The sequence below is a fragment of the Dipteris shenzhenensis genome, chromosome 23, assembly GCF_047967505.1.
Source record: "Dipteris shenzhenensis isolate YYH24624 ecotype China chromosome 23, Dip_SZ_1.0, whole genome shotgun sequence".
NCBI lineage: Eukaryota > Viridiplantae > Streptophyta > Polypodiopsida > Gleicheniales > Dipteridaceae > Dipteris > Dipteris shenzhenensis.
Window position 1 is genome coordinate 18,244,540 of NC_141618.1, and position 22,885 is coordinate 18,267,424.

The 22,885-nt window shown below is 38.6% G+C and overlaps 1 protein-coding gene across 1 annotated transcript in view; it reads right to left on the reverse strand.

Annotated features, from left to right (window-relative positions):
- LOC147887078 (agamous-like MADS-box protein AGL11) overlaps nucleotides 1-22,885 on the reverse strand; it is a 121,343-nt gene that overhangs the window by 81,525 nt on the left and 16,933 nt on the right. The window contains exons 2-5 of the mRNA XM_087394697.1: nucleotides 11,105-11,183; nucleotides 3,079-3,143; nucleotides 2,816-2,915; nucleotides 2,632-2,673 (exon numbers count right to left, since the gene is read on the reverse strand). Of these exons, the coding sequence (XP_087250823.1) occupies nucleotides 2,632-2,673; nucleotides 2,816-2,915; nucleotides 3,079-3,143; nucleotides 11,105-11,183 (286 nt within the window). The remainder of the gene's footprint in view (nucleotides 1-2,631; nucleotides 2,674-2,815; nucleotides 2,916-3,078; nucleotides 3,144-11,104; nucleotides 11,184-22,885) is intronic.

The following is a 22,885-nucleotide window of genomic DNA, read 5'->3' on the forward strand; positions in this document are numbered from 1 at the left end:
TTAAGAAATGGATTAAGTTAATTGGAATTGAACCCACGATGGTAACCCATGGTCTAAGGGTCCCATAGCATTGACTCAACTGACATGGGTACCTTTACTTTGAATTTGGAAAACCTTGGCCTTTGGATGGAGGTGGATGGTGGATTGATCAAAGGCCTACGATGCTCAAAATGGTGAGAGACTGAAGGGAGGAGGCACCTTTGGTGGGCTCCAAACTGGCAAACTTTCACAAATAGGTGAAGTATTAAAGAGGGAGAAGGCGCCTTTAGTTGTCGACCATTGAATCTTGAGTAGATCTATGGTGGAGATGGGTGAGACAAATGAAGGGTGGAGATGGAGACGCATTTTGGAGGATGGAGATGCATTTATGCAATTGGATGGCTAGGATTGAAGTGCATAATCAATGGCTCAGATTGGAGCACATTTTTGATGCATCTCTCTCCTTGGATCTCCTTCAAATCAAATGGATGGCCCGGATTGAAGTGCCTTTTTGATCCATCTCCTCCCTTGGATCTCTTTCAAATCAATGGCCCGGATTGAAGCACCTTTTGCTTTCATGTCCTCCCTTGGATCTTCTACAAATCAATGGCTAAGATTGTGGATCTTCCTTCTTTCATCTCATCCCTTGGATCCATTACTTGATCAAGGGCTTATATTTTATCCCTCTAATCCTTTAATAGTATCCCTTAGATCTACCCCTTGATCTAATGGCCAAGAGTGCTCTAGCACAAATTTGAATATGACCCTTGGATTATAGCACAAATTTGAATATGACCCTTGGATTAGAGATCAAATCAATGGCTAGGAATGAAGACCATGGGTCTAAACCATGGGTGAGATGTCTCGCTATCCATCAATGCTCTCAACCTGGCCTATTATACACCTCAACACACCATTGCCCCACAAAAAGGAGCACTCTCATTGGTACACCTCAAATCTCTCTAATTCTTTGAAATTAGGAAACACTAATTGGAGGCCCTTTTGAGACCCCATTTCTCCCCTAATGAGAAGAGGCAGACGAACTTGCAGTGTGGAAACATCAAGATGCAAAGGCCAAGCAAGAAATATTCTATCAATGGACAAATACCCAACTCTTGCATGTCAACAGCGCTAAATCTTCCAAGGAAGCACGGGACTTGATCGCAACCCTTTATAAAACAAAATCATTGGCAAAAAAGACTTAGCTAAGGCGCCAACTACTCAATCTCAGGATGGACGAAGAGGACTCAATTGCTACACACATATTGCATGACCTTCACAAAACAATTGGCGTCAATTAGAATGAAAATTGAGGAGTACGAGGAGTACATTATGTTTTTTAATTCATTGCCTAAATCCTACGATCATCTCAACATCATGCTATGTGCTATTACTGAAGAAATGAAGTTTAAAGAGCTGACCAGTATAATATTGCAAGAAGAGATCTTATAGAAGCAAAATAAAGCCAAAGACAAAGGCATTCAAATGGCCTTATTTGCAGGTGGAAGACAATACAAGAAGAAAGAAAGCACTAAAGTTACAAGCTCATGGAATGGAGCTGGCCAGGTTGACATGAGCAAGTGTGAATGCTTCTACTGTGGGAAGCTTAGACCCTTTGCTGAAGCCAATCCAATGACCGTGGAGAAAGAATCAGCTTTGAAGTTTTTCTAAAGCTAATTATTGTGATGAATGATAGATAGAATGTTAGATGGATAGATTGTAAGATAGAGGGTGATGATGTTTGACTTATGGGAGGGTGTTAGAACATCGTGACTCGTTAGATGTTGTTAAGTCAAACATCTACATTAGTGTATTATGTAATCAATGTTAGTGATTCTAATAAGATCTAAAAAGGCATGTTTGAATCGATTGATTTAGTTGTAACACCTAAACGCTGGAAGTTATGCCCGCCTATATGATGCACTTTTCAATGCAATACAATCATCTTTTCTTGATTGACTCTCTCTGGTCTCTCTTTATTCTGCCTTCATTTCATCTAGTATCTTCCTTTCAGAGTTCATAATTGAACACTATGATCACTAAGGATGTTATTCATTTGATTACATGGTTGATACTATCAACTAGCAGCCACGTGGCTCGATCAGCCCAATAGGCAACATATTTTCTGACATAGATTCAACTTGCTAGCCAATCATTAAGAGTTTGAGCATTATCTACACTCTGGAAAGTGAGGTTAATGAGAGAAAGAGAGAGAGAACCTGCAAAGTTACACCCAAGCTGCACTAAGGTTGTCTCGGTGGCAGTTATGCTTGAAACAGGAGGTTGCGCCATTACGACCCCTGCCCTTGAGGATGACTTTATACTCGAGGATACCTGAGAATCTGAAAAGTTTGCTGCCAACGTAGTATTGCCTTGCATCCTATTCACCTGGATAAGCTTCCATATCAAGGTTAAGGAAAGTGATGTTCAGAAAAGCACACCACGCTTCATTAAATCCAATGCAATGACATGAGGTTGGCCTACCTTCATTCTAAGCATCTCATTTTGTTGACAAATCAGACCCTCCTGAGAAGACAAGTCAAACGTTGTAAAAACGTTGACAACGCAACCACACAATCATCACCTTTCAAACACTCTAGTAAGGAAGCGTGTGACAGTTGTAATCATCCAAAAACATAACTAATTACGGACCTGTCTAATAAGATCTTGTAGTTCTTCCATCAGCAATTGAGTCTGCCCAGCAATTTCATGGAGTTTGAACATGATGATGACCAAATTAAGACTAGCAACGTTCTATAGAAAGTAAAGGATGGTGAAAGAATAATTTGATTTTAGCGCAAATAGAGACAAAGTCTATTAAAAATAGACTGCCAACCTTTCTTGCCCTCACTTGATCTGTGCCATATTCTAATTGTCTTTCTAGCTTTTGCAAATCCTTCAGTGATAATCCTGCCAAATTTTCGCCCATCATGTACCTGCAGTATTATCAAAAGGTTAGAAGGGTTAAGGTGCAATCCCGTTGCAATCTTTATAACTTGCATGAAGCGATCACTGGAACAATAGGAATATATTAAAGCCACGACGAAACCTTCAATGCATAAAAGCGTTGTGGCAATCATTACAAAACATAGGCCTCACCTTAGTTCCTTTTGCATGAAAGCCAAATGCTCCTTCAATTTGAATGCCTCGTGCTGCAGTATCATCTGAGGTAAGATATGGAACATCAACATTAAAATCCCCATAATTGCTGAATAATTTGTTTTGACATTGAAGCACTAGAGAGAGAATCATCACTAGAGATTATCCTTTTCTTAAGATTCACAAAGCCACAATTTATAGTCACACCTTCAATAAATATAACCACAAAATGATAGATATATATCAATGCAACATGTCTTTTGTTGGTTGCTTGATAGATAAGCGTATTTGAACATGCATATAGCATTAGCTCTCAAAACATCCCCTTCTTCCTTTTAGCTAATATATCACACAAATACTTCGATTCTGTATACTTATACTACAGTTATAATAATAACATAATAATGTGATTCTGACTTTAAAATTTCATAATATTGCCAAATAAAATTCAGATTTATTAGTACATTCTTTTAATGTATTAAAATTCTAACCCAAACAAATGCAATCATCCTTAATGCAATATGGATCGGTCCCTTGTTTTTAATGGAACTAGCTTTCTTCCCAATGGCTATAATTGAAAAACCTTTTTAATGAAAAGGAGATGGCTTAGTGCAAAGAGACAATGCAATAGCAAATAAGATACACAAACATTATAACAACTTGATGGCTATACAAGGAATGATAATGTATTTGAAATATATCCTAGACGAATGATTATAGAGATTAATTTAAACATCTTGGAAAATGAAAGGCATTTGAAAATTTTATTACATTATTTAAATTTAATGGTAAGGCTTGCCCACTACTTTTCCAAATGTATGAATTAGAAAGATGATAGATAGAACAATTCAAACTCTTCTCGTAGATTGTGAAGTTAATCACAAGTTTAAATAAAAATTAGACAAATCAAGGAAATACTAGCACATTTTATTGCATTGTTTTTGCTTTTATCTATTTCTGCAATCTCTTTTATTTCTTAAGGAGAGGTTTGGGGGAGGACCATTGGGGTAATATGGACCGTTCAATCCAAAAGAATTGGGAGATTAAATTTTGTGCATTGATTTGGTAGTTGAGATTTCTATTAAGGAGAGGTTTCACTTACATGGGAAAGACGATTGGAGCAACTTTATTGTGCGGGACAGAGTTTCAACTTACAATAACCTCCATAGCCTTCCCTTTCTCCAACTCACTTCTACATGTGCCTGCTTGCTACTGATCGATGAAGAGCCCAAGGTTTCAGGTATAATGACATTGTGATATGTGACGAATCAAACTAGGACCATTTTTCTTAACCTTCTCCAAGATGCCTTGCGTTACAAGCCAAGTTGCTTGCTCTGCAAGCAATCTCCACTGACATCATTGATTGCTCAAGATTGCCTTTATGTACAACTTATTGTGACATCATCTGCGACATCACAAACGAACAGATTGCTGACTATACTGCCACTAAGGCTTGGCACTTAGTATATGACTAACCTCCTACTCATCAAAAGTTAATTTGGTGTTGGTAAAACCATAGTCTAGATAGCTAGAGAAATTTATGATAGAGTTATGATATAGTTTGGCACAACCATAGCCTAGATAGCTAGAGAAAATAATGATAGGATCATGATAGGGCATCTTGATTTGGACTCGCTTTTCTTGTCCAGAATCAACAAGCTCTATATAGACTTGGAGCCACTCAACATCAACACACGCTCGTAATTGATAAGGCAATGTCCTCTTCCTGTGAGCAACGATGAGTTGCTTCAATGCGGACTGTTCTGTGTAGTCTTCATCTCTCCTCACATCTTCCTGCATACATGCTTGTTTGTTCTGGAGGTATTTATTCCGAACTTCCACAAAACAAAACATACAGTTTTTTGGCGTTGGATCATGATTGTGAGCTTCCAAAGACGTTTGTTCTTGTCGATTGTACCTACGCAATGACAGAGTTTTGGAATCTTTTTGGATCCCTCTTAAGCAACTTTCAAGTGTTTGCTTGATTGATTACAATCGAAGGAGAATCTAAATGGTGCAGATCGATGCTACTTGATAGATTGGAAGCGTGCACTCTAAGATTAGAAGCGTACGAAACAACTTCCACAAAATTTGGGGCGTCGTATACTCCAAACACAAATTTTCGGGCTTGGTCGTAGGGGCTAGGCTAGGCGGATCATGTAGGTCGGCCATTAAACAAGACGCAAACCAAGAGAACAGCATACCCAATCGAGTCAAGCCTTTGTGGTGTGGGATCGGTGCTAAATTTGCTTGAGCATATGGTGCAAGTGCCTCTCGGATATTGTTTCTCTTGGGACGTGCTTAATGGGGATAATATTGAAAACAGAGTAGGAGTAGTATATATAGTAATTCAATGTATGTTTCATTGAATGAATCGTGCGTACAAATAGAGTTTGGGAGATAGAAACGAAGAGGTGTATGTGACAGTTAGTGGTCTTACGTTCCAGTACTCCCCCTTAAGATCATCTGAGTCGGGATTTATTCTCGGGATTTATCTGGGTCTTCATCTGAGTCGTCCTCATCTTCTTCGTAGAATTTGCCTTGATCATCTTGGTCATCTTGATCATCACTAGCTTGGTCTTGATCTTCGTGATCATGCGCCTCTCGTCTGGGTCATTTGTGTCGTCACGCTCTTCTTGATTGCCATCATCTTCTGGTTCTGGTTCGTCTTGGGCTACAGCTGCAATTCGATCGTAGTCTTGTGCATCAACAGGCGGACCATTGTATCCTGTTCTGCATGCAACGTAGCCTACCATTACAGATTTGTGCTGTTTAGTTTTGTAGTCATCCGACGGATCCGAATTGCCAGAGCGGAATTTCTTGAATTGCGATTCAGCTTTTTCACCCGGATGAAAGGATACGTCTATCTCGATGCACAGAAAAAGTGAATTCTTTTTCTTGACTTTTGGATCGACCCTTCGTTTTGCATAATTGACGATAACAGGATCATTCGTAGGGTTGTGGAAGTTAGCCTTTAGAATAGAGGCGTTGAATGACCCAAATTTACCATCAAACAGGCGTACAGTTTGCTGCAGGTCGATGCTTGCATTTGTTTTGGTTTTTGCGCCATTTCGATGCTCTTTCTCTTTCGAATCTTTGATTTGCCCTTCAATTCGTGACTTTTGTGCGTCTGCGCGGGTCTGTGTTTCCGCGTTGGACAGATTTGTGTCCATTTCGTCTCCTACTTGTGGCTGGAGGTGACCTTTGGTCGGCAGATTTGTGTGCTCTACCTTTCGATATTGCCCATCGGTGGGGCTCTTGTGTCCTTCGTTGAGGGTCTTTTCTTGGATGCAATTTGCATTGTTTCTAGGCTTTTGCGCCGTGTGCAGGTCTAAGTTAACTGCACATTGATTTTGCCCATTGATTGTGGGCTTTCGCAGGACTTTCTTCAACGAGATAATGCTTACGTTGCAATAGATAATGCTTGCCATGGCAATCAGGGTCCAAAGTTCAAAAAGCAAAGACAATCTGCTCTCAGAGTAGGTGATTACAAGAATGGATCCAGGTGTAGATGCAGCGAGAATGGCTACACAGAGGAGAAAGGCGAGGAGGCTGAGTTGCAGACTTTCTTTTATTGTGGTACATTGGGAGTGCCAATGCCTTTTGCATTACGAGAAAGAAAGTTAAACATTCGCTCATGGTTTTTAGCTGTGTATATTGCCTCTTATGTCGTCCCTATTCTTCGCTCTCTGTGGCTTGCCACGGGCTCCCCACTAGTCTCTATTATTGAGAGGTTTCAGTTTTGCCAGTTAGGATAAAATCTCCTATCATCGGATTAGATCGACCAAATATGTATGCATTTTGTACGCACGCTATCTCGTTCCCCACATTCATATCCAAACTTCCCAATCTCCTCAGCCCCAATCGTGTAATTCGTACACCCTGCACCATTTCTTGACTCCTTGCAAACTAGCTCTATGCATCTCCTTTCTATGTTTGAAGCACGAACGTCCATATTATTCAAGCATCTACACACATACCAAGCAAACAACCGGTTTGGCTCCACGTGGTAAATTCTCCCTCCTTGGCTTTCTATATGATTTCTTGGATTCCTCGAAAGCCTCCAATATAGAACCTCGGTCGTGTGGTCATCTTTTTCTGCCACAACAAAGAGACGAGCAGAGCGATCTCCATCCCCCGAACACCATCCAAAATGACGATGGAGAGTATCTCCCACCAAAAAGAGGAAGTGACAAGGTCGAATTCAAGCTAATGAATGATGAAATCAACCTGCGAGCGGGTCAATTTATGATGCCAGCAAGAGCAGAAGAAACCAAGGGCTCGAACCTTGAAGACCTTGGTGAAGACAAAGATCTAGCCCAAGGCAAATCAAAAGACTAGAAAAAATCTGAAGAAACCGTTGGCAACCCCAACCCTTCAGTCAATGTCGCTCACGCTGGCCACAACTCGAAGGTTTCGTTGAGAAAATTTGTTCATGAGGCACCTTCAAAACCTTACATTGTTGGCCTATCTTATTCCTCTATGCATGCAGACCCTCGCATTGATCCGAAGGTAAAGAAAACGACGCGCGTCTCTTTTTATGTGCATTACGATCGATACCCCTTTCCATCCTGGGGAGAAAGATTCTGGCCAAGACAAAGAGCATGCAACAGATGATGTCCATCAATCAATAGTAACATGCAGCATTAAAAAAGATCAACCAGCAAATGAAGATTCAAAAGATGCCGTGATGCAGATTATCAAGATGAAGATAACATAAGGGGTCTGAATTAGATAAAGAAGACTATGTTGAAAACTAATTTGAAGAAGACGATGATCTTGAGAATGAAGACATAACTCCTTTCTCTCGCTTGAGGGGAAAAAAAGGAGAACAAGCTCAAGAAATCCTAATTGTTAAAGTACCAGATGCAAGTTGAACAAAGATGAAGACCAAAATGATAATGTTGCTGCTGATAATCCAAACTGTATTAGATCTTGGTTGAATCGAATTATATTCATACACAATCATAATTGGCGACTCACCTCCAAATGGAAAACTGGTGAATCACACACAGAGTCACTATGATACTCTATTACTCATAAGACTTTCGTCTTAAGGGGTAGTATAGGAAGTAAGACGTAAATCTTAGAAACATTCACACACACACGGTGAAGAGGTGATATGAATCGACACGCCTCTAGATGAAACGACACCATCTACTACTATATCTCGATATATGCACGAATGTCAACCAATCAATATACACAATTGTATACAAACTCTGATTTCTATAGACAAGTGAGACTCAACAATTGATGAGAAGAATGCCAATAATCCGCTAACAAAGACAGCTTTTGTGGTGCCGAGTTGTGCAAAAATGGCTCATCTAATCACATCGAGCGGTGCTGAGGTCAAGAAAAATAAAACTTTCATGCAAGGCTAGTTCATTTAGAGTCCATGCATTTCTCAATGCCACGTAACCTTTGATTTAGAAACACAGGGAGTGGTTCTTAAACAGGTTTCAAAAAAAGTTGGATAACTGGAGAAGCTTTCAGGCAAATTTGGCAAGGAGGAGATTGGTGCTTAGCCACTGCCTTTACCCTATCTCTATTTTTTATCTATCTTGCTGGTCTCCCTCTAAAACTAGACTAGATAGATTTATCAGAATCATGTGTAGATCCTTTTTGTGGGGGGAAAACAACAAAATTTCCAAGGTAAGATGAAGCTACTTATATATTAAACCTAGGGAAGAAAGGGGGTCTAGGTGTTATAGATATTTCACCTGTTGCCAAAAAACTCTCTACCACATGGGTAGTCAAAGCTCTACTAAATACAAAAGATGATTGGGCTCAGCTTCTATTGAGAAACATGAGGCACATCTGAGCCTACAGGGCTCCTAAATGGAGAAATTATCCTCTTACCTCAGCTATCTTCAACCCTAAACCCTGCAAAACCAAAGGAAGCACACTCTAGAAATCTATTTGGGGTGATTTTGAAGAGATAAAAACCTTTCTTCAATTCTTTCATAAAGATGATTTCATGGCCATGGACTTAGTATGGGTGTCAAAAGTTTTCAGAAACTGTACACTGACACAAAAATAATATAGCTTGGCATCTTCTCTATTTAAGAAGGGACTACAATCTTGGGGGCAATTATGGAACAGCGAACTTTTCAGATAGAAGACATGGCAAGAAATTAAAAGGGAGTTTTCTCTCACCAACCAAAGCCAGAGACTTATCATGGATAGGTTGGAATTATGGAAGGAAGAAATTAGCTGGAAAGGTGGCTCTGTCCAGTGTATACATAAAGAGTTCAATTGGGTACAATGTTCTTCCATACTTCCAATACCAACTCCAACTGATGATATGGATGACCTTTACCCTTAATGACAGATGCCAAGTTTGACAGAGTTTGGGCTAAAAAAGTTCCAAAGAAGATGTCTTGCCTTGCTTGGCTTATTCTCCACAAAGAACTTTAGATTAATGCTAGAGAGCTCAGAATAGGAAAGGGAGATGACAAATGTCTAAGATGTCTTGATTGCATGGAGGATATATTTCATCTTTTTGTTGCGTGTCCCCATGCCAGAAGAGTTTGGCAATTCATTCAGATTGAGTGTGGAGAACCTGTTAACTCGAAAGCTATTTTGCTAAGAGATGCTTGGAAAATAAGACATGAGCCTTGGTTCCAAATAAGGACACATGCTCTATAGTTCATATGGATCTCTAGAAATAACTTTCAGTTTAACCTTAAAGATCTATGTACTGACGCCTTGTTTGCTTCATGGTGGGATGGGAAAAAGGATGCCTTGATTTCCAGATAAGTGCCTACAATTTGGAATACTCAAGATTGAATTCTGATATTTCAAGACACAGACACTACTGCTTTATTTCTATGGCCACTACAAGGGTTACATCTAGGCACTCCTCTAAACCAATCAAAGCATTCTTCAAGTTGTGGAACAACCCCCTTTTACAGTTTTGAAAGAAAAATCATATTCTTGTAAAAGTGCCAACCATTTGGCCAACCGGCCCATGGGATTTGGTGATTGAAGAACCTGCTTTGCAAAACCATTGCTAGAGATTATAATGAAGGACTTTCAGCCACATAATGCTTAAATTTCTCAATGCAGAACACCAAAGACAAGGCATGCTTGTCAACCTCAGAGTAGTGTCGTTAACATTTATATAGTCCACACATACTTTTGTATTGGTTCCATAGTGGAGATTGCTTGCTCCCCATTTATATTGGCTCACTTTCTACACCATATGGATCACAAGTCCTTCCGCACAAGATTCTTCCTCATGTAACTTTGAATAACTTATTTCTTGTAGAGGTTTATAAGACCCTTTCAGTTATCGTGGCCTTTGACTTTTGAGGGAAAAAAGAAATCTCTTTCTTGAGTATAGGTTGATGATGCTAGATGCTCGTTGTCTATATTCTTTCCTTGTGCCATTCTCAACTAAGCACTTAGCTAAATAAGACCAAGGATTCTTGCTTGTTAAGCATTCAATAGATCTCTATTATTAGCACACATCTAGGATTCATATTATGCTAGGATCACACTCAATGCTCTAGGCTTTACAAATATCTCTAGATGTGGATAAAGCATTAATCAAAGTTTGATTTGGACTTAAGTTGAACCATAGGTTAAATTGGAATTTTCTTAGCACAATGGGACCACTCCTTAGGTGTAGGTAGTTTCAATCTTGTAAATGGAGATTTTTTTTTCATTTTTTCATTTACATACATAAAATGCATTCCATATCATGTTTGATGTATGCAAAAAAGTGTCATGGAATTTAGATCCTATGTAACTAAACATTAGAGAGAGGAGCTTCTAATGGAAATAGCTAAACATTAAAATGAGTAAGTCATGAGGAACACCTAACAGAACTAAGAGGAAGTAGCTAGGTAGGCAGTACATAATATCAAGGGAATGTATTGTATAAATTTGTTCAACTTTTGAAAAATGCTATAATAGCATCATTATCTTATGTTTACACTATCTAAAATAAGATTTCCTTACATGTCCTATTACATGGATTCATTTTAAAGTAAATATAACAAATTTTCTTGATTCTTACCTCAACCTCGCGTGTTGCAGCATCATGGTATTGCATTCCAAGTCCATGCTTTTGATATCGTTCCAATATTTTTCCCATGCTATGAAAACAAAGATTGGAGCTTAGCTCTCTCTCTCTCTCTCTCTCTCTCTCTCTCTCACACACACACACACACACACACACACACACACACATACACATTCCCATCCTATGAAAACGAACAATAGATCTCTCTCTCTCTCTCTCTCTCTCTCTCTCTCTCACACACACACACACACACACACACACACGCATTCCCATCCTATGAAAATGAATAATAGAGCTCTCTCTCTCTATCTCTCTCTCTCATATTTTTCTAATTTAAATCTTCTATTTGGTACATTATAGATTTTGTAAGAACAATAAGATGGCCAGGGGAAGAGGCTACCCATATAAAATACCCCAATTGCATTGAAGGAACACACGGTATAAAGGAAGGCAATTGCATTGAAGGAACACACGGTAAAAAGGAAGAAATGCCTTATAAAATTCCTCATGAAACTTGACATCCAAGAGGGAAAATCATAAGACCATGCAAGAAAGATTCCATGCATGAGAAAATTAAAAAATTGAAATAGGTGGTACCTTGAAATTTAAAAGATAGGTATCAAGGAGAATAATTACATAGTTGGACCCAACATTAAAGCACTAGCTTCAAGATATTAAATTCATTAAGGTAAGGCAAGACAAGAGTCAAATAAAATTTAATACTAATTCAATAAATATTTCAAACCTTGTTCCCAAATGATAACTAGGCACAAGGCTTACCCGGACATTTGAGAATGTTTAAGAAGGAGATCTAGGAATAGAACGAGTCCTTCAATCTCAAAGAAATGTGGATAAAAGAGGGGGAGCTACCCCTAGGAGACCTAGACATAGCCAAGAACACATGAAAAATAATTTTAAGATGGAGAATGTGCAAATTGAGAATGCCTAGATACTAGAAAGTATTAGCAAAAGAGAAATATTGATAATTGGATTCAAGGATGCAAAAGAAATACAAGGCAAGTTAGCAACGTGGTCGCTTTTTGAAGGTAAGGCATACGAACCTCAAAGAGGACTCATGCACATGCAATTAAACTAGAACAAAGGTCTCGAGGTCAAGGAAGCTAGGATCAAGTGTAAGAAGATAAGAGAACTGAAATAGCCATCTCTATGTGGGTGATATGTGTACCTCTCATCTCTCTAGATTGATGTATATGAATCTCTTACTTAAATGGCCAAAGCAAGGATGAGCATGGTAAATGGATGTATGTGTCACAACATACTCGTCTCCTCCACAAAACATCTAAATATGCTAGTAGTATAAAGACAAGACAAGTATACCTATTTTGGTAGTTATGTGAGGACATCTATAAATATAGAGGTCAGCCTACTTCTAAAGTACTATCCCAAGATGGGATATACATGCAAAGAATTCTAGACTTCAAGACGAATCCCTCTTGCTTACATAAGCAAACACTATAGTGGGGGAGGTTGCATGCACCTTAGAGGAAGCACATGGCAAATCCACAACCACATAGCCTACCTAAGAACAATCACTCCTCTTAATCTTACACCACCCCATCTCTTTACAATGAATAAATGTACATGTATACATGTGTATAGCTAGGGTTTTGGTGTGTCTTGGTGCAAAATACAAGATCTTTCTTGCATAAACTCCCTACATGGTTACCTTTTGAGGACCATAAATTTTGTCTGCTGTTGCCTTGGAGCTGCCAACACATTTTGAGTAATCATGGTGTAGATCCATAAATTTCCAAATCATGAAGGCAAAGAGTATTTGATTTGTGGCGACATAGCATTGAACAATGCTCTTGGACACCATTGTAAATGCCATGGTGATGCCAGATAATGGATCACCTACTGCAAACTTGCAAAGGGCCACAGCTATAAGATGTATCTGGTAATTGAGGTAAGTGCATGTAGATCTTGGACCTATTACAAAATTGTAAGTCAATCGCAAGGTGAAATGAAAATACCAAGTGGTGGATCATGACCCAATAAATAGAGATAAAGCTATGAGGATGTTGCTTTAGTAACAAGTGGGAGCAATGTTGATCCCGCCAAAGGTGAAAAGAGGAAAATCAAGCATTTACCTTAGAGTCCAGATTATATGGAATGAATTGTAGTAAAGCGCCAACAATGATGGAGACAATGCACTGAGGAATGGATAGATAACTAATGGGATCCACACGAAAAACTCCAAGGGGAATAAGTGTTGAATTGATTAGTAGCTAGTTGTATGGGAGCTATTGGTTGTTGATGATGTGTTGCAAACATAAGATCATCATTATCTTGCATTGGAAGTTATGGTGTTGAGTTGTTGTTAGTACAAAGTAACATCGACTGTGTCGTGAGTTGAAAGTTGTGTTCATGAGTGAGTGGAGATAGCTTAGATAGATGTGTGGAGAGAAGCCAAAGGCATGGGTGTATTGTATACAACAATGGCTCATATATTCCATCTTGCAAACGAGGAAACACAAATAAATTTTCTTTTTAAGTTCATTCTAAGCCATTTGGCAATGTGTGCTCCATGTACTTGTGTATGGGTTTGCATTTGTCCTTTGTTTCATCTTTTATATCAATGAGCAATCTGTATGAGCAACTGGAAAGCCATTGTGAGCATGAAATCCATCCTATGATGGACCATCACTTCTATTCTCCAATCTACAGTTAAGGATATTACCTTGCAGAGCCATAGAGTTATTGGCTTGATAATCATTGACTATGTTCCCATGGTAGCCATAGAGTGGGAGGCACCCTCCATCTCCGATCATGAGATCCGCAAGTTCCATTCTTCGTGAGAGAGTTTTCAGAGAGAGTCAAAGACCTTGTTCTGTCAGGGACAAGCCTTCCTTCATGAGGCATCTTAAGTTCTTCTAGAGTTCATTTTCCCTAAGACTTCTAACCAGGATATATATAGTGCGAAGGAGAGCAAGAAACAATGAAAAACCAAATCTAGAAATAAAGATTAATGTTTGATAGTGATGAGAAAGTTACGCTTGTCCTAGATTCTCAGAATAAGGTGCAGCACTCTCCTCAGACAAAGGATAAGGATACTTAGGTAGACCCCAACAGAATGCATTTGTTGTTCTGCAAGATGTAGAGGTTGAGGAGGTAGAGATGAATGTTGAATTGAAGAGGGGCGACTCCAAAGCTGTACTGGAGAAAGAGAAGATGGCAAAAGGGTGGAGCTTAGAGTTCCAAATAGAACTGAATAATCCAAATGCCGAAGGTATTGATAATATCAATGATTATTCCTCAAAGGAGGAGATGGTGGATGAAGCTCAAGCTTTGGAGCTAGCCATTAAGAAAAAACATAATCATGGCTAAACCCATAACCAACAACTTTGCAGCAGTGCAATAGAAGATCGTAGCACAGATTGACAAATAAATCAGAGTATCGACAACTAAGAAGCAATATATGAATTGATTAAGAGTATCGATAGTTTCACAGATAACGCTTTTTTGCAACAAGCATTCCTTCTCGACAGTCTGCTGAAGGTCTTGATACTGTAGTCGGGCTCACGTATTGCAGTACACAATTCAAAGCAATCTACATGGCTTTTTCTTAAAGAGACGTCGTCATCTACTCGTTGATTTTTTCGCCCTGCAGCTATATGATCTAAAAGACACTAGTGTTTCTTGGACGTTTTGCGTCTGTTTCTCGCTCATTTTCTTCCAATTTTCATCTGTGATGAAGCAGTTACGAGACAGCTGCGACTCACTAGATCTAAAGCTTCTGGAGCAGTGTTATTGTTGGTCGCAGTACACTTACAAGACTCTGGCAAGTTTCTTTGCTAAGTGTTCTGGCTTCTCCAACGTGGCTGGTTTATCCTCTTCATATATTTCTTTTGGGCAAGTCAACATATAAGTTCGCTAGTTAAATTGAGGCCCCTTTGGGCTTATTGATTGATCAAAAAAGTTCTTTGGTGCCGTTGTTCTTCTCTATTTCTCTACATTTTTTTCATTGAATCATTCCAAATTGTGTTTTGTATTTAAAATGTCTTCAAAAGACTTTCCCTTTGGAAACATCAAGCCATTTGAGGATTTCACACATGGCAAACACAAATCAAATACTTGTTGATATACAAAGGCAAGCAATGGCGTTTATAATCCTGAACTTGCACCCGAAGCTTATACACTTGGTGCCAAGGTCTATGTCTTCAAAGCTGGCTTGGATCAAGTTGAAGTGTCTATATGGAGCAAGATCCAAGCACTCTCATATAGCTCTTATTAAGGTTGAGTTATTTCGCCTATGTTTTTTTAAAAGGAAAGAAATTAAGTGAGTTGATTAATGAACTTCTTAGCATTACAAATCAGTTGGCCCCCACCAATGCAAAGGTTGAAGAGGAGGATGTAATTGTGATGCTTTCCAAGAGCATACCTAAAACACATGAAAGCCTTATCATGACCTTGAATCATTTACCCAGTCCCACTTTGGAGAGCATCATTAATTACTTGCTTGATGACGCTAGAAGCATCAAAGCGAAGAAAGGACCATGTCTACTCAAGAGCAATCCCTAGCAATAGGTCATGTTAAGAAAAAGATGTTTTAAAAAAAATTCAAGTATAACTATTGTAAGAAGAAGGATTGTGATGAAACCCCTTGGTTCTTAAATGATCCTTCACACAAGAAATGGCACACACTTGTAGTGGAACCGGTCATCTTGCAAGGGATTTCAAGAAACCTTAAGAGCTGAGGAAGTTTGTAATCTTAACCAAGATGGAATTCTCTAATTTTAAGAGGAGCATGTATGTTTGTAACATTGAAGTTCGAACAAATATATGGTGCACATGCCTTATAATCATGTATACATTGAAGATGAGTGCAATGCTCATCTTGTGGTAATGAGCATGTGATGCCACATGTTGGCATTGAGAGGGGATTCTCTATGTAATATAAGCAAAAGGAGTACATGGGTGTGAGAGTGGTTAAGCATGTGAAGGATAAGCCAATGAGGAGTGGGGGAGTGGATTTGAGGGAATCCTCTTATTTTAAGTGGAGCATGTATGTTTGTAACATTGAAGTTTAAACATATGTATTGTACACATGCCTTGTAATCATGTATACCTTGAAGATGACTACAATGCTCATCATCTGATGCCCCATGCTCACATTGAGAGGGGGATTCTCTATGTAATGTAAGCAAGAGGAGTATCCAAGTCTCAACTCCATACTCTCTCCATTTTCTTAGCTATGCAATGCTCATTTCTCTACATGGTCAAGAATCCACCATTGCCTTAGAAATTTTGGTATAATCTTAAATAGTCTAAACCACTTTAGAAAGCATTAGCATTCCAAGACTAAAGGACATTTGAAGAATGAGAATTTTGAAAAAGAGTATAGAGTTTTGGTGTGATATGGGGTGTGATGTAAAATGCATTGTTTTAGATTATCACAATCTTTACTAGGCTAGATTGCATGAATACATTAATTAACGATACATAGAGACATAAGATGGAGGTCTCCCTCATCATCCATGCATGTTGCAACCACCAAATTTGTAGGGATCCCTCATCATGCATACACTTCATGGAGGTATCTCTCATCATGCATGCACCATCTTGCAATCAATGAGATGAGAAATCTTGTGTGCATGGTTTCATTCACATGGAATGTTCATTTATTAGCTTCCTCCATACTGATACCACCCCATTCTTATACGTAACACAAGAAAAGATCCATTTAAGTGATCAAAGATGCCCTTTAATATGTCATAGGTGTAAATCTAGTGGACATGGGCATCTCCAGCAAAGCCACATACCACCAAAGAATTTTCTTGACCTAACTTCATCCCACAAATTCCAAACTAGGATAAATTATGATATTATAGCCATGTGACACAAAGAATACCTGATGTGAAATTCACACATTATTCATGAGGTGCAATGAAGAAGCATGAGCTCATGACATTAAATACATACCTAGAAACATTTGTGCATGTTTGCATCTTGTGTGCATGCATGTGTATGTGCATATGTGCTTCCTTAGCCATTTCTTGGTAACAGTGATACTTCACGATCTGTCACTATCTCAGCCATAACTAAGGATCATAGGCCCAACTACACCAAGCCCGTCTAATCATAGTTTGTTCTCAATCTAGAACTTAATCTTTCCTCCCATCTTGGGCTCGCCCTCATGTTCCAATTGCATGGGTCTTGTCTCCTTGAATGAGCTTCATAGCCTACAACTGTGCACGCTCTCTGCACGCCCCTACTCACACTACCATTTGGTTCCATATTACTATGCATCCCAATCTTGACATCCATTCTAGTACCTTGGCTTCCATGTCCTTTCTTAGGCTACTCCTTAGCATTCAAGGGTCCTCTTGAGTGCATCTCCTATCAAACGGCTTTTAGTTACCATGCAAATAGTGCTTAGGCACAACACCTCAAACTGCTCCCAACATCCATAATTTTGGTATCAAGACACGCTTGCACACCCTATGTGTGGAACCTTTGGTTTTTCTTCCTTACATATGGCATCTCCCCTTTAGATATCTCACTAGGCAGTACCCTTGCACAACATCCCTAATCATGGGCATGCTGTCTGAGGTCATGGTATCAGTGCAACTTGGTCTCACATGTTAGTGGCATTGGCACAAGCTCGGTACTCTTGACCCCTCTGGCTCACTCCTGGATCGGTCAAATGATTCACAAGGTTCACACCAATTTCTAGGACAAGGTCCTTCCCATCCTCACTCTTGCACATGGGCCAACTTCCCTCTTTTTTTCTTGAACCATAGCCCTAGATCCAAGTCTTGGATTTTCAATCCATCTCACTTTTTATGTCACTTCTAGGTCTATCTCTTCGCAGTCTATTCCATATCATTTAGCTTCATGGTAGCTCATCCTTTGCGCTCTTCTTTCCCTATGGCACCATTTCCTACCTTGCACCATTACATGCTCATCTCAGCTCCTCCAAGTACATGCTCATCTCAGCTCCCCCAAGTCCGTGTCCCAACTCGTAGCATGTGTCATTGTTCATGACCAAAATGAACACATCCTCCTCATTGCATTGACCTTACTAAATATTTTTGTAGCTAGATTCATGTTTGCATCTTCTTTGAGCCATATCCTTTCACTTTGAGGCATGCTCCATTATGTGTTCATCTTCCCCATTGTCATTCCATGGTGTTGCATGGCAACCCTTGGCTCATACTAATAAATGATATCTACACTTTAAAACATCTTCTCTTGGGCTTGTCTCACCTGCCTATTCATTGGTCTGTGCTTGAGCAATTGGTCACCACTTGCCCACATGTTCATATGTTTGCTTTAGTTCTGTGTGGATCGCTCGCCACTTCGCTTCAATTCCACACAACCTTACTTTTTGTTTTTATAGTCTAAAGGGGTGGGGGGGACCCGAAACATAGTCATTGAGGATGCAAAACATCATCATTGCTATGCACAAGGACACTTCCTATTTTTCCTCAACCCTTGGGTTGTTGATGTTGCACCTACATTGCTTGCCTAAAGCCAATAGTGGCTGCACATGTCTCCAAAGGACATATATGGTATCAATTTTGAGACAAGTCTTCCCCATATGACTTACAAAATATGAAGTTATTCCCATATGACTTGCAAAATATTAATTTATTAAAAGTTCGCACATTTTTTTAAGTCAATACTTTGCTTGTACTATTGTTAACTTTCATGTTGTTGCTTCTCACATACTTCTTATAAAATCATAAATGCTCCAATCTTATTTCTTTTGGAGAAGTGCAAGAAGAACATTGCTACCATGAAAATGGATCTACATTAGTCAAGGATGCATAAGAAAATGTGCAAATGATCTTAAAATGATGTAAAGTATCACTCAATAATAAGATATACAACCCTTTTCTTTCCATCCAAGACCTAGGATGGCATGGCCATTAACTTGATGCAACTATTGCGTTCTATGGTAGAAAACATAAAGGTCATATCCTTCAAGCTTGGAAATTTTAAACTTCTCTCTTTGCTATATTGTTAATGATTTGGAGAATTGTTGCATGTACGATGATTTGATCCCCACATTTGTCAAACGTATGCCCTTACTTTAGAAAAAGAAACTAGCTACTTTTTCACATCCATCACTCCATTGATTGTACTTGTATAAGGAAGTATTTTCCTTCAAGTATTAATTAAAAAAGAGCATATTATGCATTGCAACTAGTAGCACTTGGCCAATTTAGATGCTGAGATGCAAGAATCTAGTGTAATAACCAATGACTCGTGCAATTTTAAGTGGTGTGAAAATAATATAAGACCTAATTTTCAACCTTTAGGTACAATATGTTGCTTGATCTTATCAAGTCTAGCCATCCTAATCTATTAAAAAGCCTTTATTAGGGTAGCAACTTGTTTGGAGAAGTAACTAAAGAAAAAATTAGAATTCAATGTATATGCCAATGTATAGTAATGTCTCTAAAACTTGTATCCTCAACATTTCTTGCAAAGGAAATAATGTATGCTATTTGATTGCTTCGCCAATGATTTAGGCATGGGTCATGATAAACCATGTCCATCTTGGACTTGTGCACAAACATGTGAAACAAAGACACTTAATTGAATGGGAAATAAAGACCTTAGGACTTCTTATGGTTGTTTTCAAACATTTCAAGCTCTAGTTCACTTATCTTTTATCTATAATTGGTGAATGTTGGTGATATAAGTGTCAAAAAAGAGACAAATCCAATGGAAGATCATAAATCTGCAAATACTTACACATGGAGCTAGTTAAAGATCAAAATATTATAGCTTTTTTTAAAGTCTAATTTGATTTACAAAGTAAGGGGATCAAAAGAGAGGCTCAACAGAGGTAGATAAGGGCTTCAAATACATACACTAAGTTTTCTATCCTTCAACAACTTCAGTAAAAATCATGACTGATCTAATAGTAGTGCATGAGCTCTAGGTCTCGTCTGCCTTATAGATCTCAATGGTTGAATGCTATCAAACAAATAGAAGAGATGTACATTGGCAAAGGTGCTACATGTTCTTACTTCAATGCTAAGACCCGTGCTAGGATGAGCATTCGAGAAATGGAATAACTTATTGTGAGTCTTGAAAAATGTTTCGAATAGCCCTTTGGGCCAATCTCTAAAGGGTCAACCTTGTCTGCATACATGCTACTGATGCTTTTGCTACTTTAAAGCATAAAAAAGTATATCCTCAAGCCTCTTTGTGCATGAAGCCACATATTTATTCTTTTCAAGGAGGCTTAAAACCTATGAAGAGGGCAATTGAAGGAGGCATTAGATGGGGGCACAAGATGTTCTAGTTTATGGTTCCTAAATAAGATTTGACTAAGCTGAGACAAGAATAAAGATGTAGTGGCATCTCCTAGTTTTCACAAGGAGTAAATCCTTTCCTTGCCTTGGCATCCATGATTTGTATTGATGAGGTGTTTCTCAATAATTGTATAGTATGACTGTCATTTCTAGTTGGGTAATACACTTAAAAAGCTAGTGAAAACGTCAAGAAAGGGTGCAAGTTCCAACTTTAGCAAAGGTAGTAAAAGGAACTAAGTAATAATAAGATATTAGAAAGAGCATTGGGAAAGGTCTTGTCAAAGACATTAATGGGGCTCAAATTCCAAGGGATGGGTCTAAAGTACAAATGAAGAACTTTGTTGTCATTGTATTGAGAAAATTCATCTAGGACCAAAATGCTATATTTAGAGTATAGCCTAACTCTTGCTACATTGCCCCTTTTGTTTAGAAGTGTAAATAGAGGGAAAAAAATTTTTGGTACGATAAAAGGAGGTAACAATGTCCATAGAACTGATGGTTAGTAGGTGGCCAAGGAAAAATCTGATCAAGGAAAGAAGGATAGAAACCATCCACAACAACATTAGAAGTTGATGGTTAGGACACACAAAAAGAGAGCAAAAAAACTTCCAATCCAATTGATTTAGAATAGTGAGAGCTTTCTTGAAATGATTAACATATTGTAAGGATGTTTTATTGGATCACCTTCTGTCCAACATATTTTGCTAAGAAGTTTTAATCTAGTGTTCCTTTAAGGATTTGGTTTCTGCTATGAAGGGAAATTCTCAAATTCTCTTTTTTTTTTTTTCAAGGCCAGATTTTTCCCAAGATTTACACATATATTCTCTTGATCACTCAAGTTTATGCAAGTCTAAACTAGTGCTTGGATGAACTAGATTACCCTATGGAGCCCATGCGGTTTCATCCAAGTGCTCAATATTAGTCTGAATAATGATGAGCACACATGTTTTTGTTCATCATATCGAACAATGTTTATGAGTTTATGTACGCTTTACATTGGTGCTTGAAAGAATCAGGTTTTCCTAAGTACTCAATACATACCTTGCATTGTTTATTCATGTTGTTTTTGGTATTTTTTATTCTAACAAGTTTGGTTCAAGCTTTTCTTCAAGCAACTGGTCTATTCTATGGAAGAAAGCTATTCTATCCTTCTCACAACAATGAATTTATACTATTATGTTGTGTCCATAACCTATTCAAATACATTGTTATAGCGTTGCTATAACCTATGAGAATACATTGTCATGGCATGGCCATAATCTATGAAAGTGCATTGTTATTGCATGGCTATAACCCGTGAAAGTACATTATGATAGCATGGCTATATACATCATTATGGCGTGTCCATAACCTATGAAAGTACATTGTTATAGTGTAGTGGCCACAATCCATGAAAGAGATGATCTCATTTGACAGTTGCCCATGCCTTGTTATTGATTGTTGCTCAGACAGTGGTATTCATCCATTCCTTTTTGATTGTCAGATATTGATATTTATCCATGCTTACTACTTATTGATTACCGAGCAGTGGTATTCATCTATGTCTTACTACTTATTGATTACTGGGTCAATGATATTTATATGCAATCTATTACTTATTGATGGGCAAAAAATGGTTTTCATACATGTCTTATTACTTATTGATTGCAAGACAGTGTTCATCTGTGCCCTACTACTTATTTATTACCAGATAGTGGTATTCATCCATGCCTTATTACTTGCCAAATAGTGCTTCGTGCTATAAATTTTTTTGTTACTATATGGATACAGTGGGTGAGTATTCAGCTACCTCCTTAATGCTAGTCATACATGTCAGTGGTTGGAAATATTTATCTGTGGATTTGGAGTAGGACGCTCACCATTACGTTCATCATGTAGGCAAGGAATGGTTCAATGATTGTTGAGGGACTTCTACCATCTTTGTACATATTTTACACACATATGAAACATATGGTTTATGAGACGCATTGCATATATTATACATCACATAGCACATTTATCATATGGCCTATGGCCACCTTTGTACATATTCCACATAAATATATATAGTGGCTCGGGTTTTCCCCTTGTACTCCCTAAGGGTTTTTTTATATGCAACCAAAGACCCTAGTTTGAATGGGGCTATTAGAACTATATAGCTTGCCCTAACTCAACCTAGCTATCGACTATATATACCTATGAGCTATTAATACAACTAGAGCAATATTATTCCTTTACCTTATGGTGGAGAACTCATCTCCCTTGTAGATCATGGAGATTAAGGGTTTAGGGGGAGCATAGGAGTAGGAGAGGAAGAAGGTGTAAGAGCATGGGGGATAGAAGAGAGAGGAGGGAGGAGGAGGAGGAGGAGGAGGGAGGAGGAGGAGGGAGGAGAAGGAGGAAGAGGGAGGAGGGAGGAGGAAGAGGGAGGAGGAGAAGGGAGATAGAGGAGGAGGGAGAAGGAGAGGGAGAGGATGGGTTGCAAGGTTAGAGGAGATGGGAG